At 48.4% G+C, this 18,482-nt stretch overlaps 7 protein-coding genes across 7 annotated transcripts; 3 read left to right on the top strand and 4 right to left on the bottom strand.

Annotated features, from left to right (window-relative positions):
• Nucleotides 1-1,404: 1,404 nt before the first annotated feature.
• Nucleotides 1,405-3,410, top strand: CTRU02_211447 (serine threonine protein; the record flags this gene model as incomplete). Its single annotated transcript, XM_036720471.1, has 3 exons — nucleotides 1,405-1,707; nucleotides 1,762-1,977; nucleotides 2,031-3,410. 3 exons carry the CDS (start codon nucleotides 1,405-1,407, stop codon nucleotides 3,408-3,410), a joined length of 1,899 nt encoding a protein of 632 aa, XP_036588214.1.
• A 2,628-nt stretch (nucleotides 3,411-6,038) lies between these two features.
• CTRU02_211448 (C6 finger domain-containing protein) lies at nucleotides 6,039-7,851 on the bottom strand (the record flags this gene model as incomplete). Its single annotated transcript, XM_036720472.1, has 3 exons — nucleotides 6,039-6,875; nucleotides 7,132-7,394; nucleotides 7,455-7,851. The coding sequence occupies 3 exons, from the start codon at nucleotides 7,849-7,851 to the stop codon at nucleotides 6,039-6,041; spliced, it is 1,497 nt and encodes a 498-aa protein (XP_036588215.1).
• Nucleotides 7,852-8,777: 926 nt separating this feature from the next.
• Nucleotides 8,778-10,420, top strand: CTRU02_211449 (major facilitator superfamily transporter; the record flags this gene model as incomplete). Its single annotated transcript, XM_036720473.1, has 5 exons — nucleotides 8,778-8,806; nucleotides 8,865-9,156; nucleotides 9,215-9,970; nucleotides 10,023-10,127; nucleotides 10,181-10,420. The coding sequence occupies 5 exons, from the start codon at nucleotides 8,778-8,780 to the stop codon at nucleotides 10,418-10,420; spliced, it is 1,422 nt and encodes a 473-aa protein (XP_036588216.1).
• A 221-nt stretch (nucleotides 10,421-10,641) lies between these two features.
• Nucleotides 10,642-11,278, bottom strand: CTRU02_211450 (uncharacterized protein; the record flags this gene model as incomplete). The annotated part of the gene is made up of 2 exons (XM_036720474.1): nucleotides 10,642-10,941; nucleotides 10,997-11,278. The coding sequence occupies 2 exons, from the start codon at nucleotides 11,276-11,278 to the stop codon at nucleotides 10,642-10,644; spliced, it is 582 nt and encodes a 193-aa protein (XP_036588217.1).
• Nucleotides 11,279-11,817: 539 nt separating this feature from the next.
• CTRU02_211451 (Acetamidase 4) lies at nucleotides 11,818-13,769 on the top strand (the record flags this gene model as incomplete). Its single annotated transcript, XM_036720475.1, has 6 exons — nucleotides 11,818-12,126; nucleotides 12,174-12,296; nucleotides 12,354-12,506; nucleotides 12,578-13,456; nucleotides 13,504-13,591; nucleotides 13,654-13,769. 6 exons carry the CDS (start codon nucleotides 11,818-11,820, stop codon nucleotides 13,767-13,769), a joined length of 1,668 nt encoding a protein of 555 aa, XP_036588218.1.
• Nucleotides 13,770-13,801: 32 nt separating this feature from the next.
• CTRU02_211452 (benzoate 4-monooxygenase cytochrome p450) lies at nucleotides 13,802-15,697 on the bottom strand (the record flags this gene model as incomplete). Its single annotated transcript, XM_036720476.2, has 1 exon — nucleotides 13,802-15,697. The coding sequence occupies one exon, from the start codon at nucleotides 15,695-15,697 to the stop codon at nucleotides 13,802-13,804; it is 1,896 nt and encodes a 631-aa protein (XP_036588219.2).
• A 576-nt stretch (nucleotides 15,698-16,273) lies between these two features.
• On the bottom strand, nucleotides 16,274-17,981 carry CTRU02_211453 (benzoate 4-monooxygenase cytochrome p450; the record flags this gene model as incomplete). The annotated part of the gene is made up of 3 exons (XM_036720477.1): nucleotides 16,274-16,396; nucleotides 16,464-17,638; nucleotides 17,780-17,981. 3 exons carry the CDS (start codon nucleotides 17,979-17,981, stop codon nucleotides 16,274-16,276), a joined length of 1,500 nt encoding a protein of 499 aa, XP_036588220.1.
• Nucleotides 17,982-18,482: the final 501 nt, after the last annotated feature.

Genomic DNA, 18,482 nt, shown 5'->3' on the forward strand with positions numbered 1-18,482 from the left:
TTACCGTACCAAATTAGTATAAAACAGACTAGAATGATGTCGACAAAACATTTATCGCCTATCAAGGCTACAGATGCTCTACAGCCCGTCCCGCCTTTCAGCCCACATGGATAACCATCGTTAAGAGACCGTATTGTCACGCCTAGTCCATCAATCTGTAGAGCTTCACAGTAACAGCCACCTACGATAGTCACCAATAACCTGCTTGGAAGTTTATCAGTTGAAAAAGTTTTGGAACATTCATGTATTCAATAGTGTACCTCCGTAATACACCGCACTTTAGATTTTCAAATCCCTGCACGCTGCAAAGATTCCAACGCTAGCACACGATGGACAAAGAAAAGAAAAAAGACTTGCAACCCACAATTTGATTGCAGGCAATTGGAATGCCCAGAGGCGGATTCGAACCGCCGTCAACACGGAGCGCTGTGTGAAGAAGACCACAACGTATCATCCTAACCAACTAGACGATCTGGGCGATTCAATTGGTGATGTGATGGGCTCCGGCTAGTGGTGGCCCCAAAGTGCATCCACCTCGTGTAAGGAGTGGAGTCAGCCGTACTCCGAAGATACATTGGATAACGACCGGAGCAAGTCGGTGGCTTTGTACGATAGTGGAAGACTGATGGACACAATGAAATTCCCTCGAAGAAACAAAACCTTTTTTGAGCTGATCTCGAAGTATCAAGCCACTTATTCAACTATGGCTGGTGCTCATTAACAAGAGGATATGGTCTATGGTCTCGTAGGAATAACAAACTTATTTTCCATAAGCATTGCTTTCAAGTCTAAAACTGAGGGAGTTGGAATCACACAAATATTGTATCTTTATTACTGAATAATCGCTCTCGTCATCTGTCGTAAGCAACCTGCAACTATATACACATGAACTTGTATTGCATGGTGTCACATCAAACCAGACCTCTTGATTCTCAAATTGGTGATCACAGAACGTCAAACTCAAGAATCTGTACAGACCAACTGCAAAATTCACAAGAAACTAAAAGAAATAAACACCGAGGTAACGGAAACAGCTGCAGTCGCTATTTTCGCCTGCTCAACGTCGTCGTTATGAGATCCTTGTAAGGTGTGTCTGTCCGAGCACCAGAATAAATGCACACGGTCCTGGCGTATCGCCGTTCCTATGGTTTCCTTTAATATGCTGTTTACAGACAGTGCAATTGTTTGAAGTTTCACAATTAATCCCACACGTCATGAACTCTATTCAACGACTGCCATACTTTCTCCCCACTTTCGTTGACTCCAACATTTTGAGCACTACATTGTCGCCAAAAAACACAAACTGTGGCATCATGCCTTCTACTTCTCCGCCTTGAAGGGCGCTTCTTGTATATTCACATCTGTTAGTCTATCGCTGCGGCCGTTAGATCTGACATTGGCACGATGGCCAGTGACGACACCGTGCGGCTCGTGGAAACGGCCGAGCTGGCCGTGAGGATCGGGTCCGATGAGACCGTCATCCATCCGCATGCCGATCATGGACCGGCAAAGGAAGAACACTGGAAAAGTGAATCATATCTTGGAAGTGGCGGAGTTGGATTGGTATTTCGGGAGAAGTGTGTCGTGGGACCGTCATTTGGCCAACTAAGAGCTGTCAAGGAGATTCCGAAGCCAAAAAATCAAAAGGAAGTTGACATGGACATCATGAGTGAACTCACAGGGCTGATTACTTTTTCCCAACCAGAGGTAAGGATTTGTTTCAACCTCGTCTCCTGTCTCTTACTAATACGTCCTTCATAGTATGAGGCATATTTTGTCAAAACATTAGGTTGGTATCAGACTTCATTAAAAGTTTTTGTTGCTATGGAGTATCTACCTCAAGGCAATTTGCACGCCCATCTTATGGACCAAGGTCCGATTCCTGAAAATGAAGCGAAACTTGTCATTCGGCAAGTACTTCGCGGTCTCACTTACATACACCAACACAATCTAGCACACCGAGGGATAAAACCATCTGTATGTAACCTCGCATTTATAACTCTTCCTCGCATTCTGTTAACGTTCACAAGAACCTAGTGATTCGAACTCAACCACCCGGCCAGGAGTGGTGGGTCAAAATTGGCGACTTTGGAATCAGCAAGAGCCCAAGACGTACCGTCAGTATGTCACTGGCAGCCAGTGAAACCATGGGCTTTTTGGCTCCAGAGATTCTCGGGCTGTGTCCTGCGGCCACTGATCTCCCAAGTGAGACTGCGGCTCAGAAAAGCGACATGTGGGCTGTTGGGGAAACCCTACATTTCATACTCACATGTGCCCATTCTTTTGGCCAGGATGTCGACGCTCTCCAGGACTACACCCAAGATCGTCGATCTTTTCCGAATGAAAGACTCCAGGGACAGGGAATCACATCTCTCTGCGTGACATTCATTCAGGGTCTGATGTGTTCACAGCCGAGTCTACGTCCGGGGCCCGAGCAATCCCTCGATCATGTTTGGGCTAGGATGCCCAACCACTACGCCACATCATTTTCTCGATTATGTTGCATGATACGATGTCGAGGGTTAGAAGCGCCTTCGATGGTATTCTCCCGCGACGGGGAGCGACTTCTCGTCGTATCCCCAGAGAAGATTTATCTTGTCGAATCCGCCACAGGAAACGTACTCAGAACCTACGAGTCCTCGAATCGAACATTTGTGGCTGCAGCAATCTCGCCCGATGATAGGTTTGCTATGGTATTGGAGGACTCTGGTCGACTGAATCGCTTTGAGGTCGCGAAGTTGAAGCTCCTAGAAGAGAGAGGACCGTTTGGAAAGATGCCTGCCGGAGACTGCTTCGTAACCTACTCCCACGATGGGCGATGCCTGGCGACCGCACATAAAAGCAACATTGTTATTTGGAACCTAAAGGGATCCGCTTTGCCAACAGCTGGAACGTGGCGTACGGGCAACTTCACTGTTAGGTCAATGCAGTTTACAACAGACGACAAGTGCATCATCCTCGCTCTGGATAGTGCAGTCTACATCATGCCGATCATGCCTGGCTTCAACAGGCCAGGCTACAAACTTGGAGAAGAGATGATCAAATATCCCATTCCTGGGTATGTCTCTGCTATTGCGCCAAACGGTGTTGACTTTATGCACTGCGACGAGAATCATATTTACCTTTGGCGGGATAGCGCCCATTGCTGGCGAAGGCAATACTATCATTCAGTGCCCTTCCAAAGGGCTTCTTTTTCGTCATCTGGAGCCACAGTTGCCACGATAGACGTTCAGGGAAAAGTAACACTTTGGCGGGCAAGAAGCATGAGTGAAGTCGGGTGTCTTAAGTTTCCAGAAGACTTGGTTTTCAAACTGACAGTGTCACCGCCGGCGGGGAAGTATATTGCCCTGGGGATAATGGACCATAAAGGACCGAAGGTTGTGGTGAGGGAGATTCTCAGTTATGATTGATTGATTGATTGATTGATTTATTCCTACTCGGTTATGAAGCCGCTCTTATGCCAGCAGCTATGCCCGGAAAGCAGGGTTTGGCAGGTAGCCGAAGCGTCGACAATGAACAGCGACGCCCCACTTCGCCCTGATGTTGCATCAGGGCCAGCTATCCCCAAGCTCCCCACTATGTTCTCTATTCTGTGTGTTTGTGCCCTCTGTTGAAGAAGTGTGTTGCTCTCCTGTCTGCTTTCTCGCTTTTGTGTTGCTCTCTAGAATGCTTGTTTTGCGTCCTCCTGCTTCGGTTCAGTTGGTGCTGGTAGCACCGTATCTGGTTCTTTGTACCTACAGTCTCCCCCCAGCGCTCAGCTTTGTCTCTTTGTTTTGTCCGTATCCTCCCGGACTTGTATGTGCCGTTTTCTCAGTTGCATCTGTAAATTCTTTGTTGCCTCCTGCCGGGTTCCTATGTGGCCTCTTGTTTCTTGCCTGTTGACCACTATTGCCCTCCACCACATTGGCCCAAGGGTCTTCCACGAAGCACAATGCTCCACTGACTCCGACATGTTCGATTACTGGGTATGAGAGCTCCCGCACAGATTCCGCAGACATTGTCGCGCGTTGAAGGGACACCAATCCTTCTTCGCAAAAGGGGCGACAGGGGACCAGTCTGTCTGTGGTCTGTAGTATTGTGTGGCATCGATCGTAGCATGCCTAATGCCTGGTGCTTTCTCCGTGCGGAAGGTGATACTGTTCTGTCGGACTCATCTTCGTCGTTGTGGGACGTTACAAACTTTGTCGGGGGTGACAGGTGACCCAAAACCTGTCGGCGGCTGTTGTGTTGAAGTTGATTGTTTGGGCGCAGTCTTAGTGCTTCGTGTAGCGGCTTGTGGCTCGCCTGTGGTGGTGGTAACAGTGTTGTCTATTGATATGTCGTATTTTGCGGCTTGCTCTCAAGTTTTTCATTGTAGTCGGGGCGTGCTCTGCGGCCATCTTGGGCCCCTTTGGGACGTAGAATCAAGGCCGAGGATGGCATTGCATCGAAGGGGGCTCTGTGGCCGCGAGCACGCGTATTTGGGGCCGTTTTTGCTCCGATTTTCAAAAATTTCGTTCTCGCTGTTGTTGATGTTTTTTATTCTCAGTTATGTACCATAGGTAAATGTCGTGATGCCTTCGAGGCGAAGTGCGCAGCCTCACCATCACGTGACCCACATATCGCCTGTGGGGATAATCCCGAAATGGAATGACCGGAATATCTTTATTCCGCTCCGCCCACAAAACATATTTAGGCACAATATCGTTCCATAGTGTAGTTAGGAGAAGACAAGCCACTCAATCTACTACTTTGAATACATGCCTACGTTCAGCACTTTGCTTCACCACAGTAAACAAACACACTTTTGAATATTTGTCTACAGGGATGGCCGTAAGGGCACACACGATGCCCGAGGGCAAAAATGAACAAGGCTGCCTCATGCCTGAATCGAACAGGCGATCTTCTCATTACTAGTGAGACGCTTTACCACTGAGCCAATGAGGCTTTTCAACACTTTGTTGATGTTGCCGCGAGAAATAGTGGTTATGTTGTTAGGTTGAGGTTGTGTGGATGTCCCACTCGGGGTTGGGGCTTGAAATGGGTCATGTCAGGGCTTATCAGTGATGATGTGGAGCGGTTACCTTGAGATTTTTTTCAGGTGGGTTTGCCAGTCTAACCACATAGACTAATGGGATACTTCAAGCATCCAAAAAGGCCTTTCAAAGCTAAAGCACGAAGCTCAGGTATTCAGTTATGCTAGCACAGTCCAAAACCCCAATGGTACACACTCAATATGATAAGCTTAACGGCTTAAGAACTTGGAATAAGAGCCTAGGCTTGCTGTTCAGCAATTATCTGAGCACCAGTTTCATAAACTACGTTAATCTCCATAGCTCAACCTCGTGAAGCCACGAGGCACTCGCTTGATTAGTCTTTGCAGGTTTGGAAGGTATAATTGCTTCAGCTGTAGTCTATGTATGAAGTGGGACGAGGTGATTACAGAATTCTCTTCTTGAGGTAATTTTTCAAGGACTTTCAAGTGGGCATTACTCGAATGCTTTGAATAAAACTAATTGTAATACAACGACCCGAACGCGTCTGCCTAGTCAACTCATCGGTTGCACACACACAGTACAGTGAAGATAACCATAAAGGCGACTTTTTACACAGCGAACATCCTGAAAGCCTCAGAAAGTCATCCGGAATTTTAAAGAATCTTTTATAACGTTATTAGCTTGAAAGAAGTCTCAGAGACTGTTTCGTAGTCGTCATATCGTTAAAGCCTTCTTATCTTACGTTAGAATAACCAAGACTTCATTCCCACTTCAGTTGATCCAGGTAACTAGCTTGCAGCCTTGAGTTAACTCAATCCTTTTTGCTTTCAATCTGGCCCTTGGTGTTCCATCAAATTGGAACTGGGCATCAAAACATGGGTGCCAAACTCCCCAGCCCACGATTGGCCGGAATGGCCCAGATATACCTTATTGCAAAGAAATATCCGATGTCTTTTAAAACTCAGATATAGAAGCTTTGTAGAATAGCCTTGATAGACTGTGCTTTAGGCTTTGACAGCTTTTCATACCGTGTCCCATCCAAACATCTGTATAGTCGCTTGGTCAGAAGACTGCAAGCTCAACCCCTCTACATCGCGCGGCCTCGTCAATATCAAAAGTGTCTGTACCCTCCTTCCAACTCTCGTCGAGAACCTCGTCAATCATCTTCATATTATGGAACGAATCCTTGTTGAGGAATGAAAGTCGCAAGTCGCTAATCAGCTGCTTCCAATCGGGGTGCGCAGCTAGTAACGGAACTTCCAGGCTGGCTATGACCATCGGATAAATAAGCCCATTGTGAACGAGGAGGCGATGGTTTGCCGGTATTTCGATTGCTCGGAACAGGGAGTATATAGATGCCATCAGGCGGCACATGACAAGCTCTGTCGGGGGTGATAGAGGGACACCTTCCGCACAACCATCGGAGCAATCCGCGTGGGGTGCCTCTTTGGCCTCCTTTTTGCGTTTCAGCCTTTCCAATCTTCTTGCATCCAAGACTGCCGTATACCTCCAGCAGTCCCAGAGAATGCATTGTAAATGCAAGCCCATCTCGCCCGGCCAAGCCCAGAGCCGGGCCTCAATCTCTAGCCTTTCACTGTCCATGATATCAGCTAGGATATCTAGAAATGACCTCGGCAGTCCTGTTACAACCTCGATACCGCCTAGCCTTCCTCCTTCCCAGCTGTCTTGCAGCTTGCGCAATTGACGCCACACACCCATACTAGTGTGTGATCTCCCTATCACAGAGGTCTGCAAGTCCATGACGGATAAGACTTCGATGGAGTGACGTGTCGCGAAGTCATGGTCGGCAGACGGCACCAAGGTATCCAACGTCGTATCAAGACGATATAAACCAGCCATGAGCTGAAGATACATGGTCCAGGGACGAGCCTGCAATAACTATGTAGCTGAAGTTAGCTTCAGTAATAACTCGGAAATGTCACAAATCATGAGAAGGCCTGTGGGCGAAACCAGCACAGAACGCTCAGAATGGGAAAAGTGGTGTTGTTGGTTGGAAGAACTAACTAACTGGCTAGAGGGCTGTGGAGGCTGGCTAAGACCAGTGGTGGCGGCCGTCAGCCCACGTGACGGGCCGGCGAGGCCTGCCACCCACAAGGCCTATAGCTTGAAAACATATGCCCGGGATTATACGTACACACAGTGTGCAAACAAGTATGCCGGCAGACAGAGTAGAGGCATCCAGTGAATTGTGTCTCTCTTCCAACTCCGCTCGGAAAATTTGAAGGGCATGGTCAACATGTTCCATCGCTGTCACAGAAAAGCCGTCGTCCAGGTATGCTTGGATGGCAGTGCAGACGACAAAGAAAGCTTGGCTCTTGTCGGCCATTGCTGAGAAGTGCGACTGGAGCCAGATGTGGCTCTCTGTGGTGTACAAGCGATGTAGTCCTGAATAGAGAACTTGAGGCACGGGTAAGTTGCGAATCATGTCGCTGGGCTATCAAGGATTGATTGACCTACATTTTTTGAAAAGCTGCCGTTTTGGGTCATTACTTGCGCCTGGTGACTCCGTCAAGGCCGAGCTGGATCCGGATTTTTGATCGGAGCCGATCCGCATCATGACTTCGGCTTGGGGGGATTCGGAAGAGGAGGTAGTGGGCGGTGGTGGGCCTGTAGCGCTTGGCATGCCCGTTGTGAACCTTGCCTGGTCGGAGGCCGTGCTGGAAGCAGAAATGTCAGGGATAGCCGCTCCAGCAAAGCGGCCGCGTGAGGCTATTCCGTTGGTCCACTTGAGCGGAGTGTTGTAGCCCTCGCACTGAATTCCACGACGCTGACACGCCCGGCAGTCTGGACGCGTCTCGTCGCATTTCCGCTTCCGCCGCTTGCAATTGGAGCAGCCTCCCCTGGAGCGGACCATGATTGGCCCAAGGCGCCTGATGGTCGATGTTGGTGCAGCTGCAATTGATTACAAGTGCTTATTTTCGTGTGGAGTGCCCGGATGTCCAGCAGGATGCCAGGCCAACTTTGAGAGCAGATATGTAAGAAGCAAGTATTCTGAAGAGGCAGAAGAAACCGATGGCGCATATGTATGCCTATTAAGGTATGGCTCAGACGCTTTCTTCAGGGGGTCCAAGCCTAAACTATGACAAAATGCGGGGACTGACACGCTAAGACTTATGCAGCCGCGGGGAAGGGTGACTGTGTTCTTAAGGTTGCTTTCCATGTAGCCATGTACAAGGAAGCCTGGCCTGTTCGGGCGTTCTTTGTATCATTGAATGGCTGCCGATAAGTTCTAACAACATGATAAGGGATAACCTGGACGCATGCACAAGGGGAGGGGAGAGGAGGACTTCGGTAGTTGAAAAGATGCCATCACGGCCAACATGTTAAATATATCGCATGTCCTTCTTCTGTCCGGCAACGAATCTTCTATTTTGTGTCTGAAATTTCGTTCATTTAGGCTGGTACCTTTTTGGCGATATCTTGATTTTGTATCAAACCTTTTTCATTCACACTTTGACCGCAGACCAATCTCGTTGCAAGTAAAGTTCAACAATGACAGCCGTACAGATTCCCGTCCAATCACCTGGCACTGTTCAGTTGATAGACCGTGAGCATTCTCCGTCAGCCGAGTCGGCTTGATGCTGAAAGAAGCCTAGATGAAAATGCCACAGAATCTTCCGGCTTTATTCTTTCACCTATTCCTTCCTCGGATCCGAACGACCCGCTGGTGAGGCTCTGCTTCAACAGGGGATACTTTAAACTTCATAGAATTGCAACTAATACCATGTCTGAACACAGAATTGGAGCAAGCGTCGAAAATATTTCAATTACAGCTTAACGATGGGGGTGACAGTGGCGGCATTCACTAAGTGAAGTCCATTTGCTCAACCACAAGTACAATGACTGACTTTTCAAACCTCTCCAAAGCTTGTCGATACAAACTGTCTTTTGGCAGCAAATGACTACCGATCTCAATGTTACCATCGACCAGCTCAGTCATGCCCAGTCAGCTCAACTCGCGGGCTTGGCAACAGGGTGCATTTTCTTCATTCCTTTTACCATTAAGTACGGCCGAAGACTCACATATCTGGTTTCTACTGCAACTTTAGCCGCAGTGGCATGGTGGACGTCTTCAATGAAGTCATACGTTGAGTTGATCGTCACGGCTGTCATTACAGGATTGGCTGGTGCCATCAATGAGACTGCAGTACAAATGACTGTGAGTCGAACAGCCCTTTCAACAACATACAATTATCCTGCTTACAGTTCCCCCGTAGATTGCGGATATCTTTTTCGTGCATCAACGAGGTTCTGCCAACGGTCTTTACTTTGTTGCCGTGATGGCCGGAAGTTTTCTCACTCCCTTGGCGGCTGGCTCTCAAGCTGTTACACAAGGTTGGCGTTGGTCCTACTACGCTCTTTCCATTGCTTTAACGATACTATTCTTTGCGTTTGTCTTCCTCTACGAAGAGACAAAATTCGTGCCAGTAATCGTTGGCCAGCGCGAAGAAATTCATTCCGAGACACTTGACTACCAAAACGATCTCACCAAAACCGACAGCCTGGCAAAAGATGGCTACGAAATCAGTTATACTCAGTCAAATGTTTCAAAAAGTCTCCGAGTGAATACTTACAGCGAACGGATGCGTCTCACAACTCCTACCTCAGAATCTCTCCTCCGTGTTTTCCTCATGCCTCTCCACGTTGTTACGTTTCCTCATGTCATGTTTACTGCCCTACAATTCGCATCAGGTGTATGTTGGTTAGTTCTGTTCTTGTCGATTGTATCCGTCGTCTTTTCTGCCCCCCCATACAATTTTGATACTGCTGCCATCGGCTACATGAACCTAGGTCCCTTTGTGGGCAACATTTTTGGAAGTCTATATGGTGGCCCATTCGCTGACTGGGCCGTCTTACGCCTGGCAAAGAGGAACGGCGGTCTTTTCGAGCCTGAAATGCGGCTGTACCCCCTTTTCTTGCCAGTCATCACAATGGCAGGCGGAATAATCATGTTTGGAGTTACAGCAGATAAGGTAATTATTGTGTTCAATGAACCTTCCTGTGACGCGACGCTGACAAAGCCAGGGAATGCATTGGATCTATCCTAGTATTGGCGGGGCACTCTTCGCATTTGGCCTGGGTGCCAATGGAGATATAACATTCACTCTACTTATTGATACATATAGAGAGGTAAGAAGAATTTCTCCAACAGCCCTGGTTCAGACTAATGTGGTTATCTGCAGCTTACTGCCGAGGCCTTTGTCGGCGTGGCTTTCATTCGGAATGCTGTAAGCGTCGGCGTCCCTTCCGCCCTGGTGCCTTGGATGTCAAGCATGGGACTCAGTAACATGTACATCCTAAGCGGAATCATATCCCTGGTAATTGGGCTGCTCTATATTCCGATGATCATTTGGGGGAAGCGAATGCGAACCGCTCTAGCTCAGCGGTACTGGCGACTTGTGGAGAGGCGCATGAATTTGTAGTTTTTGATTACTCATTGTTCTCTGATTTAGACATCTGTTTAGATGCTAGTGGATCCTTCGATCCTTGAGATATTTGTTATTTGAACCGTTGTGTTTCGAAGAGCCAGTCCAAGCGTTTGTTTCGATTTCTTCATAACCTCCATGTTTCATGTTGTAAGGCCACTGCCGAAGGCCCAAAATGGGCATAATTGTCCTTCAGAAACTGTGTTCAATCATCATTTTCAAAGCCTCTCGGCAGGTTTGCCGGGGAAGTTAGTCAATCGATAGCAATCAATGACAGGCCTTCCTTCAAACATCGTCATCACACCAACGGCTAGGATTCCATTCATCCAGTCGTACAAACTCCCTCCTGGTGCTTCAAAGTTGATATGAGTAAAATACTCCACTTCATCCTGAGAAACGGTGGAAGACATCTTCTCCGTCTGCCCTGGTCCACTGCGATAAATACCATGCGCGTTCACAAGAATATGAACCCCGTCGTTTGTCTTGAGCGTATATCTCGCACTCAGTCTGGAGAAGACCTAGCCATTGCCATAAGTAGCGATAGAGAATCGAGGGGTTCAACCATTAACGAACCTTGCCAGGACTAACCTGCTCCGCCCAATCTGCACCACTCCTCTCCACAATGCTACCCTTAATCCGAGGCCCTTCCACCGATCCTCTCAAGATGGGTAGCACCAGCCGTGTGACACCCGTGTTATTCACATTGCGTATTTCAGACACGTCAGGATCCATATCGCAAACGATTCGATAGATAAAATCGAGATGCGGCAAGCGCATGGGTGGTACATCGACCCAACTAGGAGAGAACTTGTTTCCGGGCGACGGGGTGTGGGAGAATGCCTTCTCTGCAGTCATTTTGAGTTTGAACGCGTTCGATGACAGCCTGCTTAAAACTAGACGACTATCGTTTAGTAAGAACGTATGGAATGCTCCGTTGGCACTGGTTTTCAGTTCGTTTGACGCAGCTGGTGGCAACCTCAAGAAGCTGGTTAAATATATCCCTTGTAGAAGGACAAGCAAGGGTGTTGCTGATCTGCATCAGTGGCAGACTTTCCCGACGACATATGCCGGTTTTACTTGACATGCGGGGGGCTGACATGCGGGGGCAACACTCTAATGCCTGTGCCATCGTCACTAGTTGTGTTACGCAGAACGTCCGGAGGGGCGGCATCTCCTTCCTGATTAGGTTTCACGGTGCGTGGCCACCCTCCCGAAACGTGTGCTGAAGAATAATAAAGGTCTCGAATCGACCGGCTTTTTGTATACTGATAAAAATATCTCATTCGATTAATGTTCCAGATCTATATGGAACTCTCCAAACTCTCAAAGTTCTTTTCGTCTGTTCCTCTTATCATCACTTTCCAATTTGACCCAGGCGCAATCAGATCCTCATAATGCCTGCTGCCATGGGATGGGAAGCAATTGCTTCTCGCCATAAAGCGAAACAACAACAAGCCATACCTCGTGAATGGAGATTGTCTGAGCAGGAGCTAGATCTGCTTTCTGGCAAGGGAACGCCTCAAGAAGGACAATTAATCCTGCTGGATGCGGCTAGAAAATCAGCTCTTCTGACGAAAAAAGAACTCGAGATCACGGAAGATTACAATACGAGGCAGCTTCTGAACAATATTCACAACGGAAGTCTCACATCAGAGGATGTGACTGTGGCGTTCTGCAAGCGGGCAGCTCTCGCGCAGCAACTTGTAAGCTTTTCAACTGCCATTCATCAACCACAAGCTAAGGAGGCTAGACAAACTGCTTGACAGAAATCCTTTTTGAAGAAGCGATTTTAAGAGCCAAAGCACTGGATCAAAAGCTCAAAGAAACTGGAAGCCCTGTTGGCCCTCTCCATGGACTTCCAATTAGTCTCAAAGTAAGAGCAGTTCACCAGAAGGAATACCCATTTAGACAAGCATTTAACAAAAATAAGGATTCGTTCATTATCAAAGGCCACTATGCAACTGTCGGCTATGTTGAGTTCCTCAAACGGCCACCTCCAGATTCGAATTCAACTTTGGTGGATCTCCTCTTAGATGCCGGGGCCATTTTGTTTTGCAAAACAAATGTTCCACAAACGATGATGGTCTGTTATTCCCAGTTTCGAGTCATAAACAGTCATACAACAGATGTCTCACTAACAACTGCACGAAATAGACTGCAGACTCAGAGAACAATATCTTTGGGAGGACCTTGAACCCACACAAGACAACTCTTACTGCTGGTGGCTCAACAGGTGGCGAGGGTGCACTGGTGGCTTTTCGGGGTTCTCCGCTCGGTGTTGGCACCGACATTGCAGGTTCAGTCCGAATTCCTTCCTTGTGCTGCGGGATATATGGATTTAAACCAACAGCGAACCGGATGCCTTTTGGTCGCCAGGCATACTCCCCTTTTCCCAAGCTTCAATTGCCTGGAGTAACTCCAGTGGCTGGTCCCATGGCGAATTCTGTCGATGATCTCTGGTTGTTTATGAAAACAATTCTTGCACAGAGGCCGTGGAAGTATGACGCATCCGCAGTTGACATGCCTTGGAATGAATCAAAAGTTGCCCTGGACAGAAATCTGACTATTGGAGTTCTACCCGAGGATCCAGATTATCGACTACACCCCCCGGTCCGCAGAGCCCTGGAGAGCGCAATTACAGCTCTGACGGAGAAAGGGCACAAGGTTATCCGCTTGCCAGCAGACCCTGCATATTCTGCTGGCCATGGTGCCAGGCTCGGGTACATTTATTTCGGAATGATATCGTCGGGTCTGGACGCACTTGCAAGTGAGATTGGTGAACCTCTTGTCACTTCCGTGAAGCGCGACGTTCATCCCTTCACCAAAGCGAAGCCTCCCGTTCTCCCAGGTACGGACTTGACACACCAATTGAGTGAGTTCTTTGGCCTCCGAGATATCTATGCCGACAACTGGCGGAAGGTCTGGACAGAATATGACCTCGATGTTGTCATCGGACCAGGGGCTATCAGTACAGCCGTTCCACACGATACGTATGGAGTCCCGGTTTACACGTTGATGTGGAACGTACTTGATGTAAGTGAAGGATCATTTTCAGTAGACTCCCGTACTAAAATAGGAAGTACCCTTCGGGAATCATACCATACGGCCCCGCTTCAAAGGAGAAGGATCCTCAGTACGAAAAGGCCACATCGGAATTCGAAGCAGATTGTAAGTAATATTGCTAAGAAATCCTCCCTCGGATTTTAAAGCAAAAAGCTGACTGTGCACAGACGATCCTGAAGCAAGCGATGGAGTCCCGTGTTCGATCCAGGTTACGGCCCCTTCATTCAATGATGAGGAGTGTCTGAACGCAATTCGTATCATTGACAGTGCGATTAGAAGATAGAAGACCATAGATGACCATGTGGCAAAGGAATTTCAACTCTCTTGCATGTTATCATCTTGGCCACCCTTGTGGTTATCGAGGCCGTTCCGCTTGCGAAACTGTGCCAGCCACTCCGAATTATCTGCAACGGTTTGGTTCCATTCATGGTCGCTGTCATATATGACCCTTCTTGATTCCTGTCTTAACATCTCATCGGTAGGGAAAATGCCCTGCGATATATGCTCCTCCGCAAAATGCTTCAAATGCCGCTCCAAAATTTCGGTGAACGCTTTCGATGTAGCGGCTCTTGAGCTCAATATCGACGATGAAGCAATCGACACGGGCCTTTCTATTTGCGTAGAATCCGCTGTTTGATCTTCCTTGAACCCATGGGTACGGGAGGAGATCTGTGCGAAGTGGTCCCTGGTACCCTGCTTGGTTGCTGAAAAGGGAACAACGCTCAAAGACTCCGACCCTATTAAATATGGAGGGAGAGCATGAATGACTTTTCCTGCTACTGTTGGTGAGAATCCGTGCTCTCCTTTCCAGTCTTTCATCGTCAGTCCTTTGCGAAAGTGTGCTGCAAGATGGTCGATCCTCTTGTTCCAAGTGGAAAGTTGCAAATCGCAAAATCCACATCGGGATTCTACCTCTGTGGCAAGCACCTTCCAGCTATTGAATTGAGGCAGCTTCTCTAGCTTATGCATAACGCGCAGATGCTGCACGAGATGATCCTTTCGTCCAAATGAGCGCGCTTCAATTGGCCGATCGTGGCAAGCGCTGTGGTTATGCTCTTCGAGATGGTCATCCGAGGGATCCATATAGCTACAGTATGCGCAGTGAAGCCGGCCTGTTACTGTTGAGATGACGGATCCCCCTTGAGGAGTACATAGCCAAGACTCCAGGTTAAGGTGACGGGACTTTTCATGTCGAGCCCAGTCAAACTTTGTCTTAAAGCTATCACAACAGAAGGTGCACTTAAACGGACGGCTATCTTTCGCCGAGGCGGCGCTCGCTGCACGTTTTTTCCCGATGCGGCCCTGACGAGTACGACTTAACGGGCCAAATCCAGCACGCTGACCTGCGGAAGATTCTGATCCTGCAGACCAGACAGAGCTAGCAGAGTGTATGGAAGAGCCACTATCACCGCTGTCAAAACTTGTCCCCGAGTTTGCTTGAGAGTATCTTGGCGTGGACCGAGTGTTGCCACCCTCAGGATTGACGAGAGTTGTTCTGAGAGCATCATGAATGGCTTCCATACAGGCTGGCTCGTCTTGGGGTGGTGAATCCTTCCATCGCTGCAACGGATCTGATTCTTGTTGGCCTTCTTGGGATGAGGCCGAGGCGGGGGTGGGTATCGGTACCGCTCTATTCTCTGACTGAATATAGCGATATCGACTTCTTCTCCGGGGAAGGCTCCGTTGTTCTCTTCGGTTTTGTTCTTTGGCAATTTCAGACCAGTTGATGCTGTCTGATGGCCGCGTAACTGGCCCAGGGAGTGGCCACTGAAGATTATTTAGCTCGCGAGCTGGATCATCTTTTGAAAGATCATCATCGATCCATGCTGCGTTATCTTCATGCGAGATAAGGCTTGGATTTGTTGTATTGCTGACAGGCCAAGACAGCGGATTCGGGCTTTCAGTTATCAAATCCAAATCAGGGTAAACACTGCCGAATGCAGTGGCACTTGGTGCTGGCCAGCGGGGTTGATTTGAGCCCATAAAACCGCCCCCATCCGGCTGCCCAGAGGCCAGATCAAGCAGAGAATCAAGGACTTGCTGATCAAGATAAGATTGGCTTTGGATATGATCAATAACCTCGTCTGACGAGCGTTCCGCCGTTCGCGAGTATGTCGTATCGCGAGCGGTAGTTTCGGACTCGGTGGAGGCGATTGCTACTTCGCTTTCGAGGTCAAAGCCTTGCACGGGCGGCATTGAATGATTCGGCATTATGACTTATCAAACCACCTTTTACGCGTTGTAGATATACAGGCTCGGCATACAGGCCGTTTAAAGATGCAATCACATTCTTACTGGTGGGTACGGCACTCAGCTGACCGGGCTTCGCATGTGGGTATTCACGGAGGGTTTGAAAGACCGCATACGCCTTAGGGCGTCGAGTTAGAAACTTAGGCCAAGCCTCTTGAAACACGTGACGCTACCTTTTCAGGCACATTAGAGTCAGGCTCGCTGATGTTTGGCTGGTGTCATAGCGCGTACAATTTAGAACGTCAAGTCTAAACTTTCAGAGTAGAATGCAGACCCTGATGTTCCTAAATACTCTCCATCCAGTAGTATGACGACTCATCAAGCATTGCATTTCCAATACTCACTATGTTGGTGTGGAGAAGATCAAGAAAAGATGTTTATTGAGTATTGATTAAGTAGCAAGACAAATAAAGGAATTGACTGTTCTTGGCTGCCAAAGCCAGTACCAATTCCGGCAACAGATGATGAGCGAATTGCAACTCTTCATGGACCAATATCACTCTCCAGATGTCACTACCCCAAAAGGATACGAATCGACTATACTGGTTTACTTCGTCGCGTTATTTTCACATTAAACTCCCTCTGAATGTGGATCGCATAATTCTCAGAAGTCCATGGTATTGCCGGGTTAACAATCGTGAAATCAAATCTTCTCAGGAGCTAGAAACCATGATCGTTAGCAGGGAAATTTACTCTGTCAGTTCGTCGAGAGAATTCTGTAGCTCACCTCAACATAAACCTTGTTGAGTTCCATCATAGCAAGATTTTTGCCAAGGCACTCGAATCGACTTCCTCCTGCGAATAATAGCATGGTCTGCGTTTCCATCATGCGGTATTTTTCTTTCGAAATTCCAAGCCACCTCTCGGGCCGAAACATGCCAGCGTCTGGCCCAAAGACTTCTTTTTCGTGCGTCACTGAGAAAGGAGACCATGCCACATTTGTTCCAGCAGGAATATGTGTTTCGCCCATCAACTCATCTTTAAGAGAAACCTTGGGCAGCAAGCCTGTCCCTGGGGGCCAGATGCGCAGACCTTCTTTGATGACGGCCTGGAGGTATTCAAATCGCCTTGCTTCTGCGTCCGTAATTGGTGACGAGATGAGACCTTGCTTAGCGGCCTGGTCAATCTCAGCTTGAAGGCGGGTGTAGACATGGGGATTTGTTATGATGAAGAGCATGGTGGACCTGATAGCTGCAGCAGTTGTGTCGGAACCGGCGACAATCTGGACCGTTGTTTCGCCCTCCGCTTGTTCCCTGGTCAAGCCATGAGTGACGAAAGAACCAAGAATATCGCGTTTGACCACAGGATTTTCGCCATAGCGTTCATTTACGGCTTCCCGAGCTCTGCGTATAACATCGCCAATTCCCATAATCTTTGTCACGTCCGGAACAATGGGTCTGAGCGTACGAGATTGCAGGATGTTGAGCATCCATGGTTGCAACGCAATTACCAACAGTGAAGGGACTGATCTCTCAGTCACTTCGATATAACGAAGGGTATCGGCGTCCGAATCCAAATAACCAAACTTTTTGCCAAAGCCCACAGCTGAGATGACGTCGAGTGTAAAATACTGAACTTTGCGAGCTAGGTCGACAGTCTTGAATTCGTGTTCAGTGGAAAGGTAACGAGTTTCCAGCAGGTTAATGAGCCCAGCCACTTGCTCATCGACGAGTTCCTGCACCCCTTCTACGTCTTTGCCTGCATATCCGGGAGCGAGCTTCGCCCTCATGGAGTCATGCTGCTTATCGTCCAAAGCTGTAAAGACGCTATCGGAGTAAGGGTCGAATCTCAAACCTCGATACCATGCGCCTCGCTTCCAGGGTGATCGGGCCGCCCAAAGGCGCCGCATAGTAGCACCATCACCGACAACGACCCAGTTGGGGGCTATTCTTACAATGGGACCTACAAGTCTGTGGTCAGTTTTGCACCTCAAAACAAGCTAAGACAAGTTTCAAATTGACATGGAGGACATGTAGTAGTATTCTCTCTACTTTTCAGTAGACAAGAACCAAGGCATACCATGAAGTAACGCGAGCAACTCACCGTGCTTGTTGTGTAAGTCCTGCAGAGTAAATGCGAGCTTGCCGCTAAGCTGAGCTTTAATCAGCCAGAGATCGGTCCAGTGTGCCCAGAACGGTCCCGGAACATGTCTTAATCGTGCATAATCACGGATCCGACATATTATCAGATAGATGGTCAAGACCAGGGCGGCAACTGACGTCGCTGTGTATAGAGAATACAACATGGCCGTGACTTAACCTGGTTACCGGAGCAGCCAAAAAGGGCAAAGGATAGCGAGTGCACAGTTTCCTTTGGGCTGTCTGGGAGCACAAGACAACCCTTGCAGCTAAACAGGGATAAAAATGAGGGGATCGCGGCGTGGGGTGCGAGATGTCAGGCACGAGGCGAAATCGGGGAGGCCGGGACGCGGAAGATGGCCAGAGGATACCTCGCAGCACTGAAGGAACTCAGCGATCAAGATAAACGGTTGGCGAGTGATATGGTCAGGATAATTTGCCAATATTGACACAAGCCTTATCGAGTAGGCCACTTCCCGTCGTAAGTAGAGTCGGACGCTGGAATCTTTGGTGGACTTCGGATGACAAATACTGTTGTCGTGGTTCGCGCCAGCGCTTCAAAGCATTCGCTCCAATGCCATGTGTCGTTTAGACGAGGCTCAGACCGCAAGTGAATACGTAATTATGTCAGGAAAGGGCCAATCTTGTGTGCTATAGTAACCAAGGAA

Source organism: Colletotrichum truncatum (genome assembly GCF_014235925.2).
Source record: "Colletotrichum truncatum strain CMES1059 chromosome Unknown Contig_0007, whole genome shotgun sequence".
NCBI classification, from domain to species: domain Eukaryota; kingdom Fungi; phylum Ascomycota; class Sordariomycetes; order Glomerellales; family Glomerellaceae; genus Colletotrichum; species Colletotrichum truncatum.